This window comes from Ictalurus punctatus, chromosome 21, assembly GCF_001660625.3.
Source record: "Ictalurus punctatus breed USDA103 chromosome 21, Coco_2.0, whole genome shotgun sequence".
Classification (NCBI taxonomy): domain Eukaryota; kingdom Metazoa; phylum Chordata; class Actinopteri; order Siluriformes; family Ictaluridae; genus Ictalurus; species Ictalurus punctatus.
Genome location: NC_030436.2, coordinates 211,592 through 235,748, shown reverse-complemented (window position 1 = coordinate 235,748; position 24,157 = coordinate 211,592). Strand labels below are relative to the sequence as shown.

Sequence of the window (24,157 nt, the reverse complement as noted above, 5' to 3'; positions counted from 1 at the left end):
TTGATACCACAGTGTGGTTTTAAAAAAATGTTTTTTAAACATTTTTTATTATTTTATTTTTTTTTAAATTGAGAGAAATGTGGATATTTTAGTTATCAAACACTGTCTGACAATGACTAATAAAACAGTGGAGGCGACAACACAGAGGCTGTGGTTCAGGTGGTAGAGCGGGTTGTCCACTAATCGTAGGTTGGTGGTTTGATTCCTGGCCCACATGACTCCACATGCTGAAGTGTCCTTGGGCACGACACTGAACCCCAAGTTGCTCCTGATGGCAAATTAGTGCCTTGCATAGCTCTACTACCATTGGTGTGTGAGTGTGAATGAGAACCAGTGTAAAGCGCTTTGGATAAAAGTGTTCTACAAGTGCAGGCCATTTACGCACATACACACACACCTTATACTCTGAATGCCAGCATTAGTTTAAATTCACTGATATGGTTGCAGGCCAAAAAGATTTATTAAAAGCATGAACATGTGAATAATTATTAGTGACAGTAGCTACATTTAGCTGACAGGACACGGGCTGAATGGTGATGCATGGTGGTCCATTAGGAGGTAGTTTATAACCTTGTAATGATGGTACTGACTTAGTACCGGAGTATCGGTTCTCATGACAACCATACACCAGACCCAACAATACAAACGAGCTGAAGACCGCTATCAAAGCAACCTGCGCTTCCAGAACACCTCAGCAGTGCCACAGGCTGCATCAATGCAGTAATTCATGCAAAAGGAGCTCCGACCAAGTATTAAGTTATAAATGAACATACTTTTCAGACATTTGACATTTATGTGTTATAAATTCTTTATTCTAATATTTTGAGATACTGGATTTTATTATTTCCATGAGCTGTAAGCCTTAATCATAGAGACTGAAACAAAAAAGGCTTGATATTTCACTTTGTGTCTAATGAATCTAGAATATATTAAAGTTCCACTTTTTTGAATTAAATAAAAGAAAAAAAATTACTTTTCCACATATTTTTTTTTTAGGTGTGTGTGTTTTTATATATATATATATATATATATATATATATATATATATATATATATATATATATATAAAAACACACGCACACATCATACACACATGCTGAGCTGCAACAAATAATTGATAAAGTGGATTGTAATCGATTATGAACATCGTTGTGAATGAATCTCGTTATGGATTAGTCGGTCTGCGTGCGGCACAAGGGAGATTTACTCATTACGTTACTTCTGTTCCGAAAACACGCTTCGGAAGGTAAATACTTGTGTACTCTACCGTCTAGTGTTTTGCGTATTTTTTTATGGATTCACAAAAAGCACTGAATTTAAACTTTAGTCCTAAATTAATAATATGTATTCTGGTGTGTGTGTGTATATATTGGGTTCTTCTCTGTTTTGGACAAACAGTTGTGTAAAGATTTAGTCTGAAGTTTATATTTGAAACACTCAGGTTGTGGATTTTATTTTAAATAAACAAACAAAAAATGGTACTGAAAGTTTGCCCCGCCCCCATCTGATTATTCTAAAAAATATTCGGCCAACTAATCGAGTATGAAAATGATCATTAGTTGCAGCTCCACATACATGCATGCATACATATATGGGATAATTTTGGTAATCAATTAATCTGTCGATTATTCCTTCAGTTAGTTGAATAAAAAAATTTATTTTCTGTATTTAAAAAAACACAACAAAAAAAAAAAATGGTATTTCACATGCTGTCCAGTGTTGTCCTTCAGACACTGTGCAAAGTGAATGCTGTGAAAAGATATTAAATGTGTCTATGTGGGCCATGCTATACATTTTGCAAAGGATTTTTTAAAATATTATATTTTGAAAACTAAAAACCTGATTGTCCATAAGCTTTAAAGCAGAAGTGAAATCACTATTAAAAATTATAAAAAAGAAAAATATAAGTGTTAACTGGCAAGAGGCAGAATGTTCTGTTGTAACACACACGTACTCATCTGAACACAGTAACGTTAATTTATTCTCTAATTTATATACAATTACCTGTTAGAACCCCTTTATAGTTACTGCTCTCATAGAAAACAATTATTTTTGTTTCTAAATCCCTACCGTAAATGTTAGGAATTCACACCAGTATTTCCATTTTAGTGAAAAGTGAAAAGGCCGAATAAATTTGACCGAACAATGACGTGTTTGATGACGTGACCAAATAGCCTAGCAATCAGAGTGAGTCGTGCGAATGTCACGACCTCATGAGGGGGCGCGCGCATGCACGAGCTACGTGCTCTTCGGATGTTTACTGAGGACAGTAAACGTGCGTGGACGTGCGTTTGTTTTGTTTCTGTTCCGGAGTATTCTGTCTTTGCGAGACGTAAGGGAGTAGAGTACGGAAGCAGGTAAAGACATATTTATTTAAAGGCAGGCAGACAAATCCAAATCGTAATCCAAAAAACATAGTCAAGACAGGCAAAGGGTCGGGCGATCGGCAAACAGGCATAAACGGGGCAAAGCAGGAATCAGAGTCGCGGTCACAGAAAACAGGGTCAAAACACAAAAACAAGAAACATGGACTGGGAGCGGAAACACCAGCGGGGACTAAATGAACTAATTTATAGTTTAAACTAACTATAACTATATATCAAGGAACAGAACATTAACAATGTATCTAACTATACTATATCTACTATAATACTCCGCGAGGTGTACAGGGACGTGAGCGGTATATATCCCCAATATAATACCTCAAAAGATATGGGCTGAAAGATGACCACATAAAAATATTTTTATTTTACTCATTTATGTATTTAAAGTTATATTGTGCCTTGTTGGTAGGCTATGCCTGCTGGAATGAAGAAAAATGTTCCGTGTTAAATCAATATTTTGAAATTGTAGTTTTTGTAATTGATTTTTTTCTTTGAAAAGCAAGACAAAATAGTAAAAAGCACATTTTGACTATTTAATTTATGCAATGCTGAAAAAAAAGGGGAAAAAAGTGAAAAAACGTTTTCGGTATTTGGCATTCGGCCAAGTTTTTCCATTATATTCGGCTTCGGCCAAGAATTTTCATTTCGGTGCATCCCTAATTTACAGATAAGGATATAAAAGTAAACATGTCATTTCTGCGTTGAAGAAAACATGTCTGGAACACGTTAAACATCACACACATCTGTTATAGGAACTGACACGACAAGTCACGTTAACACTCACAGGTTTTTTGAAGCGCTATAATATAGAACACTCATGTTTTGGATGACCTGGATGGAGAACATTTCCCGCTGCAGCTCACTCTGTGACCTCCGCTGTTTTTCACCGTTGTGAAGTAACATCACTGACCCAACTAATCCATAATGAAATATTATCGATTATTTAAGTTATTGATTAGTTGTTGCAGCCCTCTCTTTCTGTGTGTGTGTGTGTGTGTGTGTGTGTGTGTGTGTGTGTATGTATATGTATGTATGTATGTATGTATGTATGTGTGTGTGTGTGTGTGTATATGTATATGTATGTATATATGAATATATAAATATAATATACACACACACGCAATTTTGATATTATGGATATTGTTTATTATCACAATATTTTAAGAAGCAAATATTAAACAGAAATGTGAAAAATGCATCATCCCAAATGGCGGTTAAATCCTGTTTCTCATCACAGCATTTCGTATCCAATAAATGTGATTAAACAAAGGAATGGATTCATTAAAAAAAAGACATTCATTATACTGCTTATAATAAAAGTTATTACCTATTATGGCATATAAATAACAGAATCAGTATCGATGCATACCTAATTGTTTTCTTGAATGCAGAGTTTGGAGTTCACCTTGCAGAGCTCACTGTTGATCCCCAGGGGGCACTTGCGATTCGCCAGGTAAGCAGGTTTTTATATTTCAGCAAATCCTCTCAGCACGGTCCTTTGTAATGTATGGGATTTGACTAATTTAGCATTCCTTTTTGTCCTATACAGCTTGCCTCTGTCATTCTGAAGCAATATGTTGAAACACATTGGTGTGCCCAGTCAGAGAAGTTCAGGGTGCCAGAAACAACTGAAAGGGTGAAGTGCTGTGTTGTAATTATTTGTGGGATGTATCCTTATTGCCTGTGTATTCTTTACTGTTTAATAGTTTTCCAACATCTTTGCTCTTTCTGTTTGTTGTGATCCAGGCCAAGGCTGTAATCCGTGAGTTGCTGCCAGGCGGTTTGCGAGAGTCCATCAGTAAAGTGCGCTCAAGTGTAGCCTATGCTGTGTCAGCCATTGCTCACTGGGACTGGCCAGAGGCCTGGCCACAGCTCTTCTCATTGCTTATGGAAATGTTAGTCAGTGGTGATGTCAATGCTGTGCATGGTGCCATGAGAGTTCTTACAGGTACTGAACCCTTCAAGTTAATATAAACTTTTTTAACCACAATTTAGCAACAGATACTTTGCAAAGAGCATGAACATTTGTAATAATATCAATCGCTGTCAAATACACAGATAAATATGGCATTGCTGACCATAACTAAAAAAACTATTTTAGGAGTGATGCACACTTTTTTTTTTTTTTTTTTTTTTTTTTGCTTGGCATGAGCTGCATTTCCTTAGCCATTCCATCTCTCTTCTCATTAATGTTGTTTTCAGGAAGAACAACAAATTCGGGGGGGGGGGGGGATGGAGGGATTTACGGGTGAGATGAAAATGACCAAAAAATAAGTAATTCAATGGTTGTTTTAGACCTACCAACTCATTTTGTGTAGGAACTTTGAATTTTAACAGCAGAATGCACAAATATTCCAAAAGAGCAGTATTTTTTCCCCCCCCTAATTAAAACAACAGATTATACATTGTCATATGAATCCAGAATTTCATAGCTGCTAACTGATAACATCACAGGGTTTTCATCTTTTGTGGTGGTTGGGTGTTTGTGACCATTATCCTTATCAGTTATGCTTGCAAGTACAATAAGTGTTGCCGTAAAAAGTCTACTTATGTAACATGTTTGAGATTTTATGAAAGTATATGTGGACCCATTCAAATATGTATCACCTTTTAAGTCAAGTCGGGTTTTATTGTCATTCTGCTATATAGCTTGTATACGTTGGAAAGAAATATAGTTTCTTCAGGAACATCTGAAGCTGTACAACACAGAACTGTACACAAGACTACATAAAGTGCAAACACACAACAGTGTGAGACGAGTGCAAGGCAATAAATACACAGAACAGAATAATAAATACACAGAACATGGGCTGTAAACTATTCTGTAGCAGCACAAGTATAGCAGCAATATTGGCAGCGAAAACGAGTTCCATAATATAAAGTAAGCACTTCATACTATGGAACTTGTTTTCGCTGCAGCTATGTAAAGTGTGGTGTACAGTGGTACTGAGTTTTACTGAGTTAGGTATTTGACTAGTCCAGGTGAGCATTGTGAGGCAGCAGGGTGTTGAGTAATCTGACTGCCTCAGGGAAGAAACTGAAGAGTCTGCTGGTTGTGACATGGATGTTCCTGTACCTTTTGGAAGAAGGGTGAAGAGTTCGTGAGGGGATGAGAGGGATGTGCGGATGCAGCGGTTGTTGAAGGAGGTGTTTATGGTGGGTAGAGAAACTCCGATGATCTTTTCAGCTGTTCTTAGAATTCACTGTAGGGTCTTGCTGTAGGAGGCTGTGCAGTTTCTGTACCACACAGTCAGAGAGCTGGTCAGACCACTCTCTATCATTCCTCTGTCGAAGGAGGTGAAGGTGGGAGGGAGGAGTTTGGCTCTCTTCAGCCTCCGCAGGAAGTGGATGTGTTGCTGGGCCTTTTGACAAGGCAGGTGGTGTTGAGAGTCCAGGAGAGGTTCTCAGTCATGTGCACACCAAGAAACTTGGAGCTTTTGAGTCTCTCCACAGTTGTTCCTTTGATGTGCAGTGGTGAGTGGTCCACTTGATCCACAATGATCTCTTTAGTCTTGTCGACATTAAGAGATAGACTGTTGTCTAGCACAGTCATGTGTCAGCAGGTAAACAGCAGTGGACTGAGCACACAGCCCTGAGGGGCGCCGGTGTTCAGTGTGGTGGTGCTGGAGTTGGATTTGCCGATCCTTACGGACTGGGGTCTACAGATGGATGGTAACAGATATGGCATTGTTGAGCGGTTGGAATGGTAGGCGTACTGAAATGGGTCCACTGTGGTGGGAAGTCTGTTCTTTGTGTGTTTTGTGACTAGCCGCTCGAAGCACTTCATGATGATAGGTGTGAGTGCAACAGGCTGATAGTCATTCAGTATGATGGTTGTTGTCTTCAAGCACACAGGAACAACTGCTTGACTACGGCCCTGTTAACACTAGTGCATTTTTGTTTTAAAACGCATAACTTTTGCTATGGTTACGCCGGTCATCTACACTACTCCGGCGTTTTGAACCCTCAAAAACTGATACTTTTGGAAACGCCAAAGACCCGTTTTATTTTGAAAACTCCGGGGACTAACGTTTCATTGTAAACAGACTAAAATGAAGACTTTTGAAAACGAAGGCATGGCTGCCCACATTGTCTCCCTGATTGGGTCTTCTGGATCATCACGTATCCTCCCCTGATTCATCAAGCCCCAACCACATTCCCATTACGCTACCTTAATCGTATACACAACACAGAGACTGAACCGAAGCTTTGATGGTTTTGTTGTCAATCTTAGCCGCCATTGTGCAGTTAAACTCTGTATTTTATAATACTGCAGCTACCTACATGCAAAAGAAGCGAGCTATGATTAGAGAAATAGGCAACCAATCTCATTTCAAGTGGCGTAAGCCCTACATGGAACACCGGTTTGTTGTGCTGGCCGGTGACTAGCAACCAACTTCCTGTTTTTAATTGTATGTGCATGCCCTGTGTGTATGAATGGTCATGTGACATGCGTATTCGGTCGTGTAGTGTGGACAGAGATCGTTTCTGAAACAGAGCAGAAACACCAGTGTGGATGAGGATCGTTTTCATTTTAAAACGAAAACACACTAGTGTAAATAGGGCTTCAGGGAAATGTTGAAGATGTCTGTCAGGACATCTGACACTGATCAGCACATTCTCTGAGAACCTGGCCAGGAAAGTTGTTAGCTTTCTGTGGGTTAACTCTGGACAAAGTTTTCCTGACATCTACTGCAGATAGACAAAGTACTTGGTCAGTGGGAGATGGGGTGGTCTTCCACGCTGGCATGTTCTGTGCTTCAACTGTGCATAGAAATCATTCAGTGCACCTAGGAGCGAGGTGTCATCACAGACAAGTGGTGTAGCTTTGTAGTCTGTTATGGCGTGAATGCGTTGCCACATACGTCTTGTGTCCTTGGTGTTTATGAAATGACTGGATTCTTTCTGCATAGTTGCGCTGTCCCTTGCTGATGGCCCGGGACAGCTTGGCCCTTACTGTGCAGAGGACTGCCTTATCGTCAGACCTGAAGGCAGTGTCTGGGATTTTCAACAGCAAGATTTTCCTCAGAGTAGATTATGAAAACTCAATTAAACAAATGAGAGAAAAATATTATACTTGGTCACTAATTTAATGAGGAAAATCATCCAATACTCCATATGAGTGGCGAAAGTATGTGAACCTTTGCTTTCAGTATCCAATGTGACCCCCTTGTGCAGCAATAACTGCAGCTAAATGTTTCCAGTAACTGTTGATCAGTCCTGCACATTGGTTTGGAGGTATTTTAGCCCATTCCTCAGTACAGAACAGCTTCAACTCTGGGATGTTGTTTTCTCACATGAACTGCTTGCTTCAGGTTCTTCCACAACATTTTATGACCCACTTTTGAGATTCAGCTCATGGACAGATGTCCTGATGTTTTCCTTTAGAATTTGCTGGTATAATTCTGAATTTATTTTTGCATCAATGATGGCAAGTTATTCTGGCCCAGATGCAGCAAAACAGGCCCAAACCATGATACTACCACCATCATGTTTCACAGATGGGATCGCTTTCTTATGCTGGGATGTAGTCTTATCTTCTCCTCAAATATAACCCTTCTCATTTAAACCAAAAAGTTATATTTTGGACTCCTGGCCATAAAACATTTTTCTGTAGCCTTCTGGACTGTCCATGTGATCTCTAAAAAAACAGAAAATGGACAGCAATGTTCTTTTCGGAGAGCAATGGCTTTTTCCTTGCAACCCTGCCATGCACAACACCGTTGTTCACTGTTCTACTAGTGGTGGACTCATGAACATTAACATTAGCCAATGTGAGAGAGGCCTTTAGTTGACTTTATGGACTATTACACATCTTGCTCTTGGTGTGATCTTTTTTGGTCGACCACTCCTGGGGAGGTCTAGAATCCAAACTCTTTAGAGATAGTTTTGTAACTTTTTCCTGCCTGATAAGCATCAACAACTCTTTTTCTGAAGTCCTTGGTAATCTCTTTTGTTTCTACTAGGGCTGCACGATTATGGCCAAAATGATAATCACGATTATTTTGATCCATATTGAGATCACGATTATTGATTGATTTTTAGGTACGACATATTTATATTGCACTTTCACATTTAAATAAACAGACCGCTGCTTTCACCTCCATGTCGTGCTACATTCCTGCTAATGTACAAATCTTTACATCAAATTAGACCGATCCTTAAAGTGCATCATCTCGTAGAAGCAAAATATAAATAAAATTGTACCCAAAATATAGGATAAGTAAAAATAAAAATGCCATCAACCAAATGAAAATATGCATCAAATATAACAATATAAACCAAATGAAAACAATTTAGGCGAATGCAGAAAGGCAATAACAGTGCGTTTACATGGACAACAATAATCCACTATTAACTCGATTAAGACAATACTCAGAAACTACCATGTAAACAGCAATTTTTAATTACCTTAATCTGATTAAGGTCATACTCGAAGTAAACACTAATCGAATTAAGTCTTGTGGAGTATTCCTGTTTTAGTCGCATTAATAACATGTAAACAGACATGTAAACACCTTAATCACATTAACATCATGTGAGAGATTTCATCACATTTTGCGACAGGACACGATGACACAAGGCAGTTCTCAACACTTTACGGCGTCCCAATCTGCATACTTGCCTACTATAGGCCTGTAGTGGGGAAAAATACATGCATCTCAGCTACTATATAGACGGTAAGAACGCGGTTTGGGACGCAGCCCACAGCTTCAAGCAGTCGTCTATTTGCATGTACAGCATGACAAATAATTAACTGCACTTAAAGCGTTCATAAAAACACCCAAAACTGTATACGGTACCATAACGAAGATGAACTGTATGTTGATACGTGAAATTCTGGAGGGAGCGTTGGACGGTGTGGTGCAGTGACGTAATGACGTGCTGTTAATCTAATGTTCTATAACATGTCAAACGGGAACATGACAGGAGTATTCTAAAAGCGACTCATGTAAACACCTTAATCACATTATTATCTTACTCAGAGTAAGGTCAATAATTAGATTACTGCTGTCCATGTAAACGTAGTCAGTGTTTACAGGAGGAGAGACGCAGACAAATCACCCAATAGAGAGGTGCAGTAGTGACGTCATTTTCTACCGGAACCCAGAAGTTATCATCACACCGGTTCCCTCCACAAAAACCCAATAGGATTTTCACCTAGGCTTTTGGATTATTTCAAAAAGGGCATGAGAAAACTTGAGCTGGTCAATTATGACAGAATTTAGGAACATAGTGTGAACCATGACACATTCATTTACCTTCTGATAAACTAAATATAATATTTTCAGTTAATGTTATAGACTGTATGCAAAAAAAACCACCGTTAACCTGTTCCACCTTGTAAACAAATACAATAAACCTCAATGTTCAGTGTTTGAAGTCTGCTCCTCTTAAATATATTTAAAGCTACATTATTAGACATTTTCCACTGTCAAGGTTCTGGGCTGGAGTCAGTTCTCCAACCGCTCTGTGTGTATTGTGTAGATATCTGAATAATCTCATATAGGATGTGATAGGGTGAGTTCATTTATCCGTCAGATGCAAATCGCTTTTGGGGGATTAAATCAAAACATGAAAACTGGAGTTGAATTTTCTAGTGATATCTGGCAACCGTGAGATTAAATGAAGTGAATGTGCTGTCTATTATAGTTGGTGAAGGAGAGTGGCAGTGTACTGTCTGTTTACAGACTGAACAGTTGCTACTCTTGATTATAATTGGTGAGGAATTATTTAATAAAGAAGTTAGAATTTAAAGTTGAGAGAAGCAGATGATGTACATTGGTACTCATCATAATGGCTTCTCTGCAGTAGTTAGAAACTTGTTCGGTTGTCTGAGGAGATGAAAAGCAGTGTGAAAGTAACTGTTGCTCGGTGTAGATGCATTTTGCACTTCCTGTAGTTTTTATTCCGATTTTATTATAAAACTCTGAAAAACTTTTATTTTATTATAAAACTCGCTCACACCGGTGCAAATAAATATTTATTCACTGTCGCACAAAGTACTTTTCAGTCGCAAATGCAAGTGAAACGGTCGCACTGTAGAGTCCCAAGTTTATCTGCAAAGTTTTTTCCTGTTCGACATGATGACGTTTTAATGTCCCCGACAACCTCTGTAGTGCCATTTAGCAACATGTTAGTGTCATGATTTCCCCTCACGCAAGCACTGGAGCTCGCATGGAAGCTGGCAGATCAGGCGCTAATATGCTAACTCTTGTCCGGGTTTTGGCACTACAAAATGAGGTCATCCCTGCGCCGCTCTATGGTGACTGGCAAGTTTAGGAAGCGCTTGATTTGATCTGCAGTGGAGTTTTCTATGAGTGGAGGACAAAATTTAAACGTCAGTATCGCAGTTGATCATGTTCATGTAATCGTGGGCAGTCAAAATCATAATTGAGATCGATATCCGATTAATTGTGCAGCCCTAGTTTCTACCATGATACACTTCCACAAACGTGTTGTAAAGATCAGACTTTTGATAGATCTCTGTTCTTTAAATAAAACAGGACACTCACTCCCACCTGATTAATTGAAAACACCTAGTTTCACTTTCAAATTAACTGTTAATCCTAGAGGTTCACATACTTTTGCCACTCACTTATGTAATATTGGATTGTTTTCCTCAATGAATAAATGATCAAGTATAATATTTTTTTCTCATTTGTTTGCTTGGATTCTCTTTTTCTACTTTTAGTACTTATGTGAAAAACCTTTTGATGTTTTAGGTCATATTTATGCAGCTATGTAGAAAATACTTTCAGGCACCCAGAGGACCTGGACATTTTGTTAGGATACATGGCATCATGGACTCTATCAAATATCAACAGATATTAAATGAAAACCTGACTGCCTCTGCCAGAGAGATTAAAATCGGCCGTGGTTGGATCCTCCAGCAGGACAATGATCCAAAACATACATCAAAATCTGCACAGAAATGGTTTACTGACCACAAAATCAAGGTCCCGTCATGACCATCCCAGTCCCCTGACCTGAACATCATAGAAAACCTGTGGGGTGAACTGAAGAGGAGAGTCCTCCAGCATGGATCTCGAAATGTGAAGGATCTGGAGAGATTCTGTATGAAGGAACGCTCTCAGATCCCTCGTCATGTATTGTCCAACCTCATCAGGTGTTATAGGAGAAGACTCGGAGCTGTTATCTTGGCAAAGGGAGGTAGCACAAAGTATTGACTAAAAGGGTGCCAATAATTATCACACACACACACACACACACACACACACACACACACACATACATATATATATATATATATATATATATATATATATATATATATATATATATATATATATATATATATATATATTTATGTATATGTGTGTGTATATAACAAAGATATTTTGTTTGCTGTTCATGAGAGCAGAGTATTTTTGTTATTCTCTTGATCAAATGGTTAAACAATAAATACAATTTTTCACAGCCTTCTTTGCTCAATATATTTATATTTGTTAGGGTTGCACGGTAACCCGGTTCTATGGTAGTATTGCTATACTAAAGCTTCAAAATACCACCGAATGCCACTGTTTTTTGTTTTTTTTTAGTTATTTACGGTAGTATCATAAGCAATGTTGTGTGTGTGTGTGTGTGTGTGTGTGTGTGTGTGTGTGTGGCAGTTAATACTATTTTCAGTAAAACGACAAATCTCAAATCTGGTTTTGCAGAATACACACGTTAGTGAACATTCATTTAACCTGAATTTTTTTTAGCCATTTTTTAATCTAGCAATCTAGTAGTGCTTAAAAAGTGCTTTAATTATAAACAGTCAGTAAATACATAAATGCTAAGTAACTTTTAAGTGTTTGTATTCGTGTGTTCTATCAAAAATAATCCTTTCTTCATAAACTTCATAAAATATAAATAAAATGAGAAATGAAATAATGCTTAATTACTATGGGTTGCATTTAATATCAATTTGACATTAAGCTTAGTTCACTATTTCCTTAGAAAGCTATTAGCCTTTTTGCTAATATGGATCATTTTTGTGTCAATCTACTTTTAATTAGGACTCCTTGTTTAAAATATATATATAAAAAATTTTTTATGATGTTTATTAGTCAATTAACCAACAGTATTTCTCATTGCTATTATTTTAATTCAAATCAATTCAGTGACCATGAGCATAGAGCTTACATTTAACTGTTTATGACCTCCTGAATAAAGTTTAAACAAAAAAAGATTGGTATGTGGATCGGTTTCAGCTGTAAAAATCCTGATCGGAGCATCGGTAATAAACACCATTAAACTAAAGCGCTTTGCATCTGATGGGTAAATGAACTCACCCAATCACATCCTATATGAGATTATTCAGATAAATACACAATATACACAGAGCGGTTCGAGAACTGACTCCAGCCCAAAACCATGACAGTGGAAAATGTAATAGTAGGGATGCACCGAAATGAAAATTCTTAGCCGAATACCGTTTTTTCCATTTTTTCCATTTTTTTCACCATTGCATAAATTAAATAGTCAGAATGTGCTTTTTACTATTTTGTCTTGCTTTTCAAAGAACAAAATAAATTACAAAAACTACAATTTCAAAATATTTATTTAACACTGAACATTTTTTTTTTCATTCCAGCAGTTATTGGCTACCATCATGGCACAATAGAACTTTAAATAAATAAACGAGTAAAATAAAAATATTTTGATGTGGTCATCTTTGAGCCCCTTGAATATCCTATGTTAGGCCTATAACTGACTGCTGAAAGAATGGAACACTCTGTACACCTCGCCGAGTATTATAGTAGGTAGAGTAGAGTTAGATACGTTGTTAATGTTATGTTCCCTTAAATAAATACGTCTTTACCTGCTTCCGTACTCTACTCCCTTACGTCTCGTAACGTGATGGAATACTCCAGAACAGAAACAAAACTAACACACGTGTCCACAGTAAACAATGTCACGGTTGTCAACATCCGAAGAGCATGCGCTCGTGCATGCGCGCGCCCCCTCATCGCTCTGAGTGCGCTGCCGGAAGTGGAGGTCGTGAAATTCTCATCTCACTCTGGTTGTTAGGTTATTTGGCGCGTCATCAAACACGTCATTGTTCGGTCAAATTTATTCGGCCGTAAGTGTTTTTTTTTTTTTTTTTTTTTTTTTTTTTTTTTTTTTTTTTTTTTGCTATTTTCGGCCGGATAATTTCTGTTGCCAAACATTTTGTGCATCCCTATCTAATAGGATAGCTTTGAATATGTTTAAGAGGAGCAGACTTCAAAGACTGAACATTGAGGTATTTGTTTACAAGGTGGAACAGGTTAACAGTTGTTTTTTTACATACACCCTGTAAAATTAACTGAAAATATTAGATTTAGTTTATCAGAAGGTAAATTAATGTGTCATGGCTCACACTATGATCCTAAATTCTGTCATAATTGACCAGCTCAAGTTTTCTCATGCTACTTGTTTGTTATATTGTGGCACATTAATGTTATCATCTCTATATAAAAAAAAAAACTTCAACTGTGCTCCTAAATTTTGACTGTGCTCCTAAATTTTTGTAATTAGGAGCACAAGTGCTGTCCCCTCAAAATAACTCAACACACAGCCATTAATGTCTAAACCGCTGGCAAGAAAAGTAAGTACACCCCTAAGTGAAAATGTCCAAATTGGGCCCAAAGTGTCAATATTTTGTGTGGCCACCATTATTATGATGCTGAGCACGTGCACTCAACTTCTTTGGTGGACCATGGCGAGGCCTGTTCTGAGTGGAACCTGTCCTGTTAAACCGCTGTATGGTCTTGGCCACCGTGCTGCAGCTCAGTGTCAGGGTCTTGGCAATCTTCTTATAGCCTAGGCCATCTTTGTAGAGCAACAATTCTTTTTTTTCAGATCCTCAGAGAGTTCTTTGCCATGAGGTGCCATGTTGAACTTCCAGTGACTAGTATGAGGGAGTGTGAGAGCGATGACACCAAATTTATCACACCTGAGACCTTGTAACACTAAAAAGTCACATGACACCAGGGAGGGAAAATGACTAATTGGGCCCAATATAGACATTTTCACTTAGGGGTGTAACTTTTTTGGCAACTTTTGCTTTTTCAGCGGTTTAGACATTAGTGGCTGTGTGTTGAGGTATTTTGATTGGACAGCACATTTACACTGTTACACAAGCTGTACACTCACTACTTTACATTGTAGCAAAGTGTCATTTCTTCAGCGCTGTCACATGAAAAGATATAATCCAATATTTACAAAAATGTGAGGAGTGTACTCACTCTTGTGAGATAGTGTGTATGTGTATGTGTATATGTGTAATATATATATATATATATATATATATATATATATATATATATATATATATATATATATATATATATATATATATATATATATGTATGTGTGTGTGTGTGTGTGTGTGTGTGTTTTATTTATATATATATATATATATATATATATATATATATATATATATATATATATATATATATATATATATATATATATATATATATATATAAAATTTTATATATATATATATATATATATATATATAAAATTATATATATATATATAAAATTATATGTAGGTAAATATCAAAATATAGCAGATTTCTTTAATTTAAATCACCCCCACTCTTGCTTGAAGTGTTTGTTCAGTGGTGAACGCAGTGTTACCTACAACCTCTGTCCCACAGTCTTTCAGCCACTCTCTCCGAAAACCGTAAGACTTTTTCTGCTTTTGGATCCACGTTCACCACATGATTGCCATCACCTGTGACAGGAGTTACATTATCTGTAACTTTAGGCAGCTCTCAAAAGAAATCTGTGATTTTTTTTTTCATCTTCTCTCTTTAGCACTTTACATTTTGTGTGCTAGTTAGCTCCCTGTCATCTAAAGGCTCCATTAAAGTTAAGAATGTAAAGATGAAGTTGAATTGGTTCTCTAACATTGGATAGAACGGTGGACCAGTCTCTGTAGGCTCACAGCAGGCACATACTGTGCAGTAATTGGCGAACGTTTTGTAGAGAAATGAAAACCAGTCGCACCACAACAATTATTTGCACTCACACAAATGCTCCCAAATATATTTTGAGGTCACACAGATTAAATTTCAGGACCATATGCGGCCAAAATGGTTGCAATTTTGAGCCTTGTCTATCCCTTCACCAGACCGCGTGACCTTAAAGGGTCCTTGCCACATTTTATCTCCTGGTGCAATTCCTGTTGCGGAGTGACTTTGTCGTACAGTTGAGACTGTTGCTCTTGGTCCTCATGCATTTGTTTTCACCTGGCTTTTTGAACATGTCTTCCGCGACCATTTGTGAGATTTCATACATCATTTCTGTTAGAAGAAAGGTGTTATGCACATTTATTACATTCGTCTTTTGCTGAATACTGTATGTTCTCAGGCGCAAATGTCCTGCAAATCCTATCTCATGTACTTGTACGGGCTGTTTCAAATGTCATGTCGATCATGTGGTCTGCTAATGAAACTGATAAATGAATGGGAGACGGGAGACGATGTCTTTGCTTTTATAGCATTGCTTTTGTTTGTTAGCCTAGTTGTGCATAATGCGCACAAGAGTGATTATTTGAGTTACTGTATTGTTCCTGGCAGCTCAAACCAATCCCGCCACTTTCCTCTGACCTCTCTTAACACGGCTTTTCCACCCACAGAATTGTCACTCACTCCTTTTGTTTTTCACACCATTCTGTGTAAACTCTAGTTACTGTTCTGTGTGAAAATCCTAGGAAATACGTATCAGAGGTACTCAAAACCAGTCCATCTGGTACCAATATCCATGCCATGGTCAGTGTCACAGAGATCATTCTTTTTCTTCATTCTGTTGTTTATTGTGAAGATTACCCAAAGCTCTTGACCTGTGTCTGCATGAATTTATGCTTTGCATTGCTGCCACATCATTGGCTGATTAGATAACTGCATGAATGTACAGGTGTTACTAATAAAGTGGATGGTGAGTGTAGATACCCTAATTGACTTCACACAGGTAATGTATGGAAATATGAAATGTGTGGAGTTGTGAAAAATGGAATTTTATTACTTTTATCCTAAATTTATGTAAACATTTGGCCTCAACTGTATTATTTTAAAAATATATTTTATTTACTGTAAAGAGAGTGTGTCACAGATATACCCATGTCATGGAAATCTAAATTTTAACCATGATTCCCTTTTGTAGAGTTCACCAGAGAAGTCACAGACACACAGATGCCGCTGGTTGCACCAGTCATTTTGCCAGAGATGTATAAAATTTTCACCATGGCAGAGGTATTGGATTAAGTTTCTATAGTAACGCTGTAACTGAAAAATACTGTATGATGACTTTGTCATGGTACAAAGTATAATTAAAAAAAATTAGGACTTGTTTTAAAATAATAATTAAACTATTTCTTAAAATCTGTTTTAATGCAGGTCTACAGCATTCGCACGCGATCCAGAGCAGTTGAAATATTTACAACTTGTGCCAACCTAATCTCTGCTATTGAAGTATTTGAAAAAGTGAGATTATTTTGGGGGAAGGATTAAATTATTGGCTTCATTCCAAGAACTGGGTTTCTTACAAACGTCTCTTCATTCTTACTTTCAGGGTTCTGCCAAAGCCTTTTTTTTCCCTGTGGTAGAACAGTTCACTGAGGCACTTGTGCAAGCTGTGCAGATGCCGGATGGACCCACTTCAGACAGTGGCCTTAAGATGGAGGTCTTGAAGGCAAGAGAATTGTTTTGTCCTGCAAGTAAATATTGTAGGATGCTTTCTGTTGTTGGGACAGTTCAATGCTTCATTTATTTTTTTGACTTTTTCTAATAGGCAGTGACTGCTCTTGTGAAGAACTTTCCTAAACGCATGGTGTCTTCCATGCAACAGATTCTTCCCATTGTGTGGAATACACTGACAGAAAGTGCTTCTTTATATCCTTTTATCTTACTCTTAAGATTGTTTATATATATATTAATTAACTTCATGTTATAGTTCTTCATGTTATAGTTTTTTTGGTTTTCAGAGCAGGTGTGTGTGTTTTGTAGTTTAATGCAACATTACGGGTACACAGATAACCAATTTTTACATTTAATATTTTCTTAACCAAGTGCTTACTTATGTGAGAACAGAGGTTAACTACACAGAAGAAGTGGATGATCCTGTTGACTCTGATGGTATGTGGTTTGTATGCAAAAAATTCATAATTATAGTATGATTATTGTAAAAGTTAGACCGTAACGGCAGATCTCTGGATCCTCTGTGCAGGAGAAGTCCTTGGCTTTGAGAACCTGGTCTTCAGTATCTTTGAATTTGTACACACATTGCTGGATAACAATAAGTTTAAGAGCACAGTAAGGAAAGCTCTTCCTGAACTCATCTATTACATTATCCTCTATATGCAGATCACAGAGGATCAGGTATGCTCACTTTTCTATGTCTCTGTTTCTGCATCTGAATTTGCTGCTTGAATGTTGGTATTCTATTTATTAGTAATCATGTTGGCTCATAATACAGATTAAAGTGTGGACAGCGAATCCGCAGCAGTTTGTTGAGGATGAAGATGATGACACCTTTTCGTATTCTGTTCGAATATCTGCTCAAGATTTATTGCTGGTAAAAAAAGAAAAAAGTGGGGGGTTCTGTTGTCTGAAAATAATAATTGAATGAAAGCTATCAGCTTAGATTTATCTAAATGTTTTATACATAACTGTAAAATTGTAAAATCATATTACATTAATAGCAATTTCATTATAGAAATTTGCACAGAGTTTTGGTTAAACCATTGATGAAAGCCTGTGCTTGATCTCATCTCCTCATTTACCTTTTACTGGCGCTGTCATATGTGTCAGGTTGTTGCAGCAGAGTTCCAGAATGAGAGTGCTGTAGCTTTAGCTGCAGCTGCAACAAGACACCTCCAGGAGGCGGAGCAGGCCAGGAATGCTGGAAGTGAGCACTGGTAGGTTTAAAAACAGAGACTACTGAAGCTATGTTATTTCACTAAAGCTGTTCCATCTTCTCCACAAATAGCCGAAGTTGCTGCTGGTTTTCATTGCAGCCAAATTTGATCATTTATTTGCGAGACCAAGATAAACTGCTTAAGCAAAATCAGGGGACTCCTGCTTGCTTCACCCTTTGAGAATAAAATTGAAGACCCCTGATCACCACCTGAAGTGCTTGGTGCATTTGAATTTTTAAAAAAAAAATGCACATGCTCATGAAGAATATTTCACATGAATTCAATTTCTAGCTAACATAAAATTTCCAAGAAATACTTAAGTTGCGAGGGAGATGTATCGGAGTTGACCGCAGTAGATCATCTGATTAATCCGATTAATCTTTGTCACTGTTGAAAACACTGTAAGGCTGCAAATATTTGTAGACATAATAAGTTGTTTACATTAACTAACAACAAAAACCCATTATAATGTAATACCCAGTGGGCCTTTATTTCTGGAGAGATCAGGGGTGTCTTAATTTTAGGCAAAGGCTCCCATTTTACTTAATCAAATGTCAAGTCATTAGCACATCACCAACCCCCTTAAATTTACTGGCAGTTATCTAAAAGGTATATATCATCTGTTTCACCCACAAAACAGATGAACAGACTACATTTCATTAGCCAAAAAAAAAGAAGATATTTTTTCAAATTATGGTTTAACCATATATTCATACGGTGGCTTGCGTAAGTATTCACCCCCTTGAACTTTCTGCATTTTGTGTTCTAGCCAGAAACTGAAATTGGGATTATATGCCATGAATATACAAAAATAAGGCATAATAGTGAGGTAGATCTTTAGCTTACTAATGTAGAATTACATGTCAATAGCACATTTTGACAGTAGCTGTGTTTGTTGCTCAATATTAATCGGGCTGGATCAGAACCATTTATGACCCACTGACCATACGTTTGATCTCCCTGTGGTAGATTGAAATACAGTATTGAAGCCATTTGGGCAGTCCTACAATGCCAGGGCACTGTTCCTTGGTGGTTGTTTTTTTTTCTTCTTCTTCTTCTTTTCCCCCACCACATAACACTTAGCTCTAGACTGATTTCAGTCAATCCAGTTGTCACAAATATAAACAAATGAGTAATTTAAACAGTGTTGAGGTTTGGGTTTTCTTTTATTTTTAATTAATAGAGGAAAAGCACCATCTGATTTCAATTGACATAGAGATTAGTTACTGATGATGAATTAATAGATGAATGAATAAGGAAAATTATTAATCTCTGTGTACTAATTCTCTAAGATCTGTGATCTTAAATTCTGACGGCTCGCTCTTCAGCATAACAGCTAATATACTACATGACCAAAATATATATGTTGTTGATGCATGACAGTCACAGCCATATATGGGTGTTCCCCTAACCGAGCCACAAAGCTGGAAGTATACAATTGACTTTGTATGCTGTAGCATTAAGAGATTCACTGATTCTAAGGGGCTGAGCCCAAACCTATTACAGCATGACTTTGCACAAATTGAGATTTATGAAGACGTGCTTTGCCAAGGTTGGTGTGGAAGAACTCTAGTGGCCTGAACAGATCCTTGATCTCAACTGCATTTTACCACCTTTTGAATGAATTGGGATGAGGGCTGTGCCATGTAGGGATGTTGGTGCCATATGGGCTGGTTTGAGTATTTCAGAAACTACTAGTCTCCTGGGAATTTCGCACACAACAGTCTCTAGTTTTTATGCAGAATGGTGTGAAAAACCAAAAACATTGAGTAAGCCACTGATTGGATAACTGCATAAATGAGCAGGTGTACAGGTTTTTCTATTAAAGTGAGCAGTAAGTGTATGTGTGTATGGATATAAATATTGTTGTATAATAAAAGCAATATTACATCACTGATCTTTCCTCGATAGTGATTTACCTAAAAATCTAAATTGTTGCCAACATAATGTTCTTCTTAATTGGGTTTGCTTAAAAGAGCTTCTGCTTCTCGCCGCAAAAAAAAATCTTGTTTTCCCGGGCCACAATTTTTGACATGGAGATATTGTGTCTACACGTTCATCATTCACTCTCTCATACACTCCTGTACAAAACTATCTACTAACTATGTATCATTTTAATGCACTTAACTTTATTTCCCTTTTTCATCTATCCATCCACTCATACAAATTTATTCACAGACACTTTTAATCACTATGAAGACCTTCATCAACTAGCTACAAACTTGCAACCAACTGGGATCATGTTGAAATATCCTAGAACCTCCATAGCAATCACCAGGGACCCCCTTAACTGCCACCTGACAACACTGTAGCAACCAGCTGGGATAGCATAGCAACCACTTAGCAACGCTCTACTAACCAAAATGGTTAGCATAGCAATGACCTAGCAGCACCCTAGTCAGCTGGGTTAGCCTAGCAACCAGCTGGCAAAACATTAGCAACAAACTAGTTTTGCATAGCAACCACATGGAATGTTATAGCAGTGTTTTTAGCATTCTTAACCTTTTAAACATGTTTCAGCATTTGTACAATTTTTATCCTTTACATATTAGACACTTTTAGCCTTTTAACCTTTACACGCATAACTGTTAAACTTTTTAAGATTTTTAAATCAATGAACGCAAAACACTTATCATTTTACTGTTTTAGTGTGTTTAGCAGGCTCAGCCAAGCCAATATCAAATTTTGTTCAAAAACTTTTGCCTTCTAGTTTTTGTTTTGCTTTACATTTTTCAACTTTTTACACACATTCTCCCGGGTTAGGTGACTTAAGGTGTGTAGTTTTGCTCTCAGGTCCAGAACTTACTGAATTTCATTTTTGCTGTTAGAAGGTCCCTCCTCACGATTTTCCTTGATGACGTCTATGATGCCACGAGGCTTGTGCCCTACAATAATTCAAATTTGAAAACCACATGAAGGTGGGACCTTCATGTGGGTCCCAAGAGGTAGGACCTCTTGTACTGCAAACAGAGTTTTGAGCCACTTATCCCAATTCCAAACATCACTGTGAATGAATTTATGCATCATTATTTTTTAAGCATTTGATTAAACCATTCGATCAGCCCATTTGTCTGCAGATGGTAAACACTGGTGTGAATTGTTTGAGTCCCTAATCATTTTTACAGTTTCCGAAGCAGGCACGCTTCAGAAACTGTACAAATGATTAGGGACTCAAACAATTCACACCAGGGATGTGCCCTGGTAAGTCAGAATATCTTGTGTGATCCTGACTTGGGAGATAACATTGAGTGTCTCTGCAGTGAGTGAGCCTCCAGGGCGGCTGTGGTTCAGGTGGTAGAGCGGGTTGTCCACTAATCGTAGGGTTGGCGGTTCAATTCCCAGCCCACATGACTCCACATGCCGAAGTGTCCTCGGGCACGACACTGAACCCCAAGTTGCTCCTGATGGCAAGTTAGTGCCTTGCATGGCTGCTACCATTGGGGTGTGTGTGTGAATGGGTGAATGAGATGGAGGTGAATGATGGGTGCTTTGGATAAAAGCACTATATAAGTGTGAAATTTACCAATAAAGCACTGGAGCACGCTCTGAAGGGCTATAATGCTAACTCGTTTCCGGGTTTTGGCGTCATCCCTGCGCCACTCTATGATGGCTTGATTTTGAACTGCAGCTGAGTTTTCTATGAGCGGAGAACGAACTTTAAACGTCAATATCGCAGTTGATCATGTTCATGTACACGTGGCGGTCATAATCGTAATCGCGATCAATATTCGATTAATTGTGCCGCGCTAGTGTGAATCATCACTACCTACCAGCCGAAGGAATATTCTTTGCACTGATTTACCACTGTAGTGGAAAGGGTAAGTTGTCTCATCCAGCTTTGAATAATACACAAATAATAAACCACAACAAGGGGTATTATAGTAAAATTATCTGCACTAAGGTGTGTGATGCAGCCTGATACAAAACCGAGGGTTTATACTTGATATGTGAATTTGTGTGCATGTGCAGAAGCAGTGGTTCACGTACTTACTTACCTATTTTATGTGCATCTGGAGGATTGAAAGCGACTATGTTTTGCATCTCAGAACCAAAACACCCATGTATGTCTGGTTTCCGAGTTTCATGCACAGCAACAAGCTCTGCCAAACACACCACAATGAACTCAATGTTTCTCTCAAATCAGATATGATTATTGTCTTGAGCTTCCTTCCAAATATCCTTACATTCAAAAATGTTTACTAATCTGGAAAATCCAGAATGCTGGTACGCAAAACTGTATCTTCTGGAAGGTTTAAAGGATAAATGAGTGGGTTTAAAAAAAAAAAAAAAAAAATTTCAAACACTAACCATAATAGAAAAACAGATTAGTGTTGGTGGTTAATGACTGTCTAGAATAGTAGTTTAGCGGAGGTACAAGAACAGGCAATTTTTTTATCATTTATTTATTTATTTATTTTTATTATAACTACTCTAGTGCATCGTGTCAGAATAATGAAAATGACTCACGTAGCATATATACTCACAATTTAGATTTGGCCTTTTTTGTTTGTCATTCAGTTACATTTTAAAATATAACCATGCAGAAGTGGAATAATCTGTTTCTTATAGTCATACTTATCATAAAACTTCCTTATGTACCACATAACCACAAAATAAATATGTTCTATAGTAAATGGTGAAACATTTTTTTGGTATTTTGGTAAGAGGCTACAGAAGAAGCCTTCTTTTCTTTCACAAACATTTTGTAACACATTCATCATGGTCCTGTAGATATTCATTGCAGATATTCAGAATGGGTCTAACTGTACTTTTTCCCTTGTGTTTCTGTTGTGTTGTGCAGGTGGAAAATACATGAAGCCTGCATGCTGGCTCTGGGCTCTGTCAAGACCATCATCACAGAGAATTTTAAGAACGGTCGCATACAGTTTGACATGCATGGCTTTCTTGCCAATGTGATTCTTGCTGATCTCAATCTAGCAAGTAAATATAAATCATTCTGAATCCTTATTGATTGATTTTCATGCAGATTGCTGATTTAATCCACATAAATTTTCATAAACTCCCTCTGTAGTCCATCATCACTGTTGAGTTGCCAAATGTATCTTTCCACAGCAGCCTCTCCATTTCTGCTGGGCAGGGCTCTATGGGCAGCCAGTCGCTTTACTGCAGCTATGTCCCCAGAGCTTATCCAGCAGTTCCTGCAGGCAACAGTAAGCGGCCTGCATGAGACCCAGGCACCATCAGTTCGTATCTCTGCTGTGCGAGCTATTTGGGGGTGAGTATTTCTCCCAACCCCCCCCCCCCCCCCCCCCCCACCCCCACCCCCATGCTACTCATGCAATACTTTTTATAGGATAATCTCTAAGAAATGAGCTTAAAATGTATACAGGTACATCTCAAAAAATTAGAATATTGTGGAAAAGTACATTTTTTACCGTAATTTAATTAAAAACATATCATGTGTTCTAGATTCTTTACACACAAAGTAAAATATTTCAAGGCTTTTTTTGTTTTAATCTTGATGATTAAGGCTTACAGCTCACAGAAATCAAAAATCCAGTATCTCAAAATATTACAATAAAGAATTTATAATACAGAAATGCCGACCTGAGAAGACTCTAAATCAGCTAATTATCTCAAAACACCTGCGAAGGTTTCCTGAGGCTTTAATCTGTCACTCTTGTTCAGTACACAACCACAATCACGGGGAGGATGAAAGTAAATGTTGCATTTCATTTGGAAATCAAGGTTCCAGAGTCTGGAGGAAGGGTGGTGAGGAACAGAATCCAAGCTGCTTGAAGTCCAGTGTGAAGTTTCCACAGTCAGTGATGATTTGGGTTGCCATGTCATCTGCTGGTGTTGGTCCAGTGTGTTTTCTCAAGTCGAGAGTC

General features: G+C 37.7%; 1 protein-coding gene across 1 annotated transcript in view; it reads left to right on the top strand.

Annotated features, from left to right (window-relative positions):
• Positions 1-24,157, top strand: part of ipo9 (importin 9) — a 48,829-nt gene that overhangs the window by 5,707 nt on the left and 18,965 nt on the right. The window contains exons 2-14 of the mRNA XM_017450064.3: positions 3,776-3,837; positions 3,934-4,020; positions 4,131-4,332; positions 16,553-16,641; positions 16,786-16,872; positions 16,961-17,080; positions 17,180-17,280; positions 17,465-17,523; positions 17,615-17,766; positions 17,864-17,962; positions 18,199-18,305; positions 23,107-23,246; positions 23,382-23,541. Of these exons, the coding sequence (XP_017305553.1) occupies positions 3,776-3,837; positions 3,934-4,020; positions 4,131-4,332; positions 16,553-16,641; positions 16,786-16,872; positions 16,961-17,080; positions 17,180-17,280; positions 17,465-17,523; positions 17,615-17,766; positions 17,864-17,962; positions 18,199-18,305; positions 23,107-23,246; positions 23,382-23,541 (1,465 nt within the window). The remainder of the gene's footprint in view (positions 1-3,775; positions 3,838-3,933; positions 4,021-4,130; positions 4,333-16,552; positions 16,642-16,785; positions 16,873-16,960; positions 17,081-17,179; positions 17,281-17,464; positions 17,524-17,614; positions 17,767-17,863; positions 17,963-18,198; positions 18,306-23,106; positions 23,247-23,381; positions 23,542-24,157) is intronic.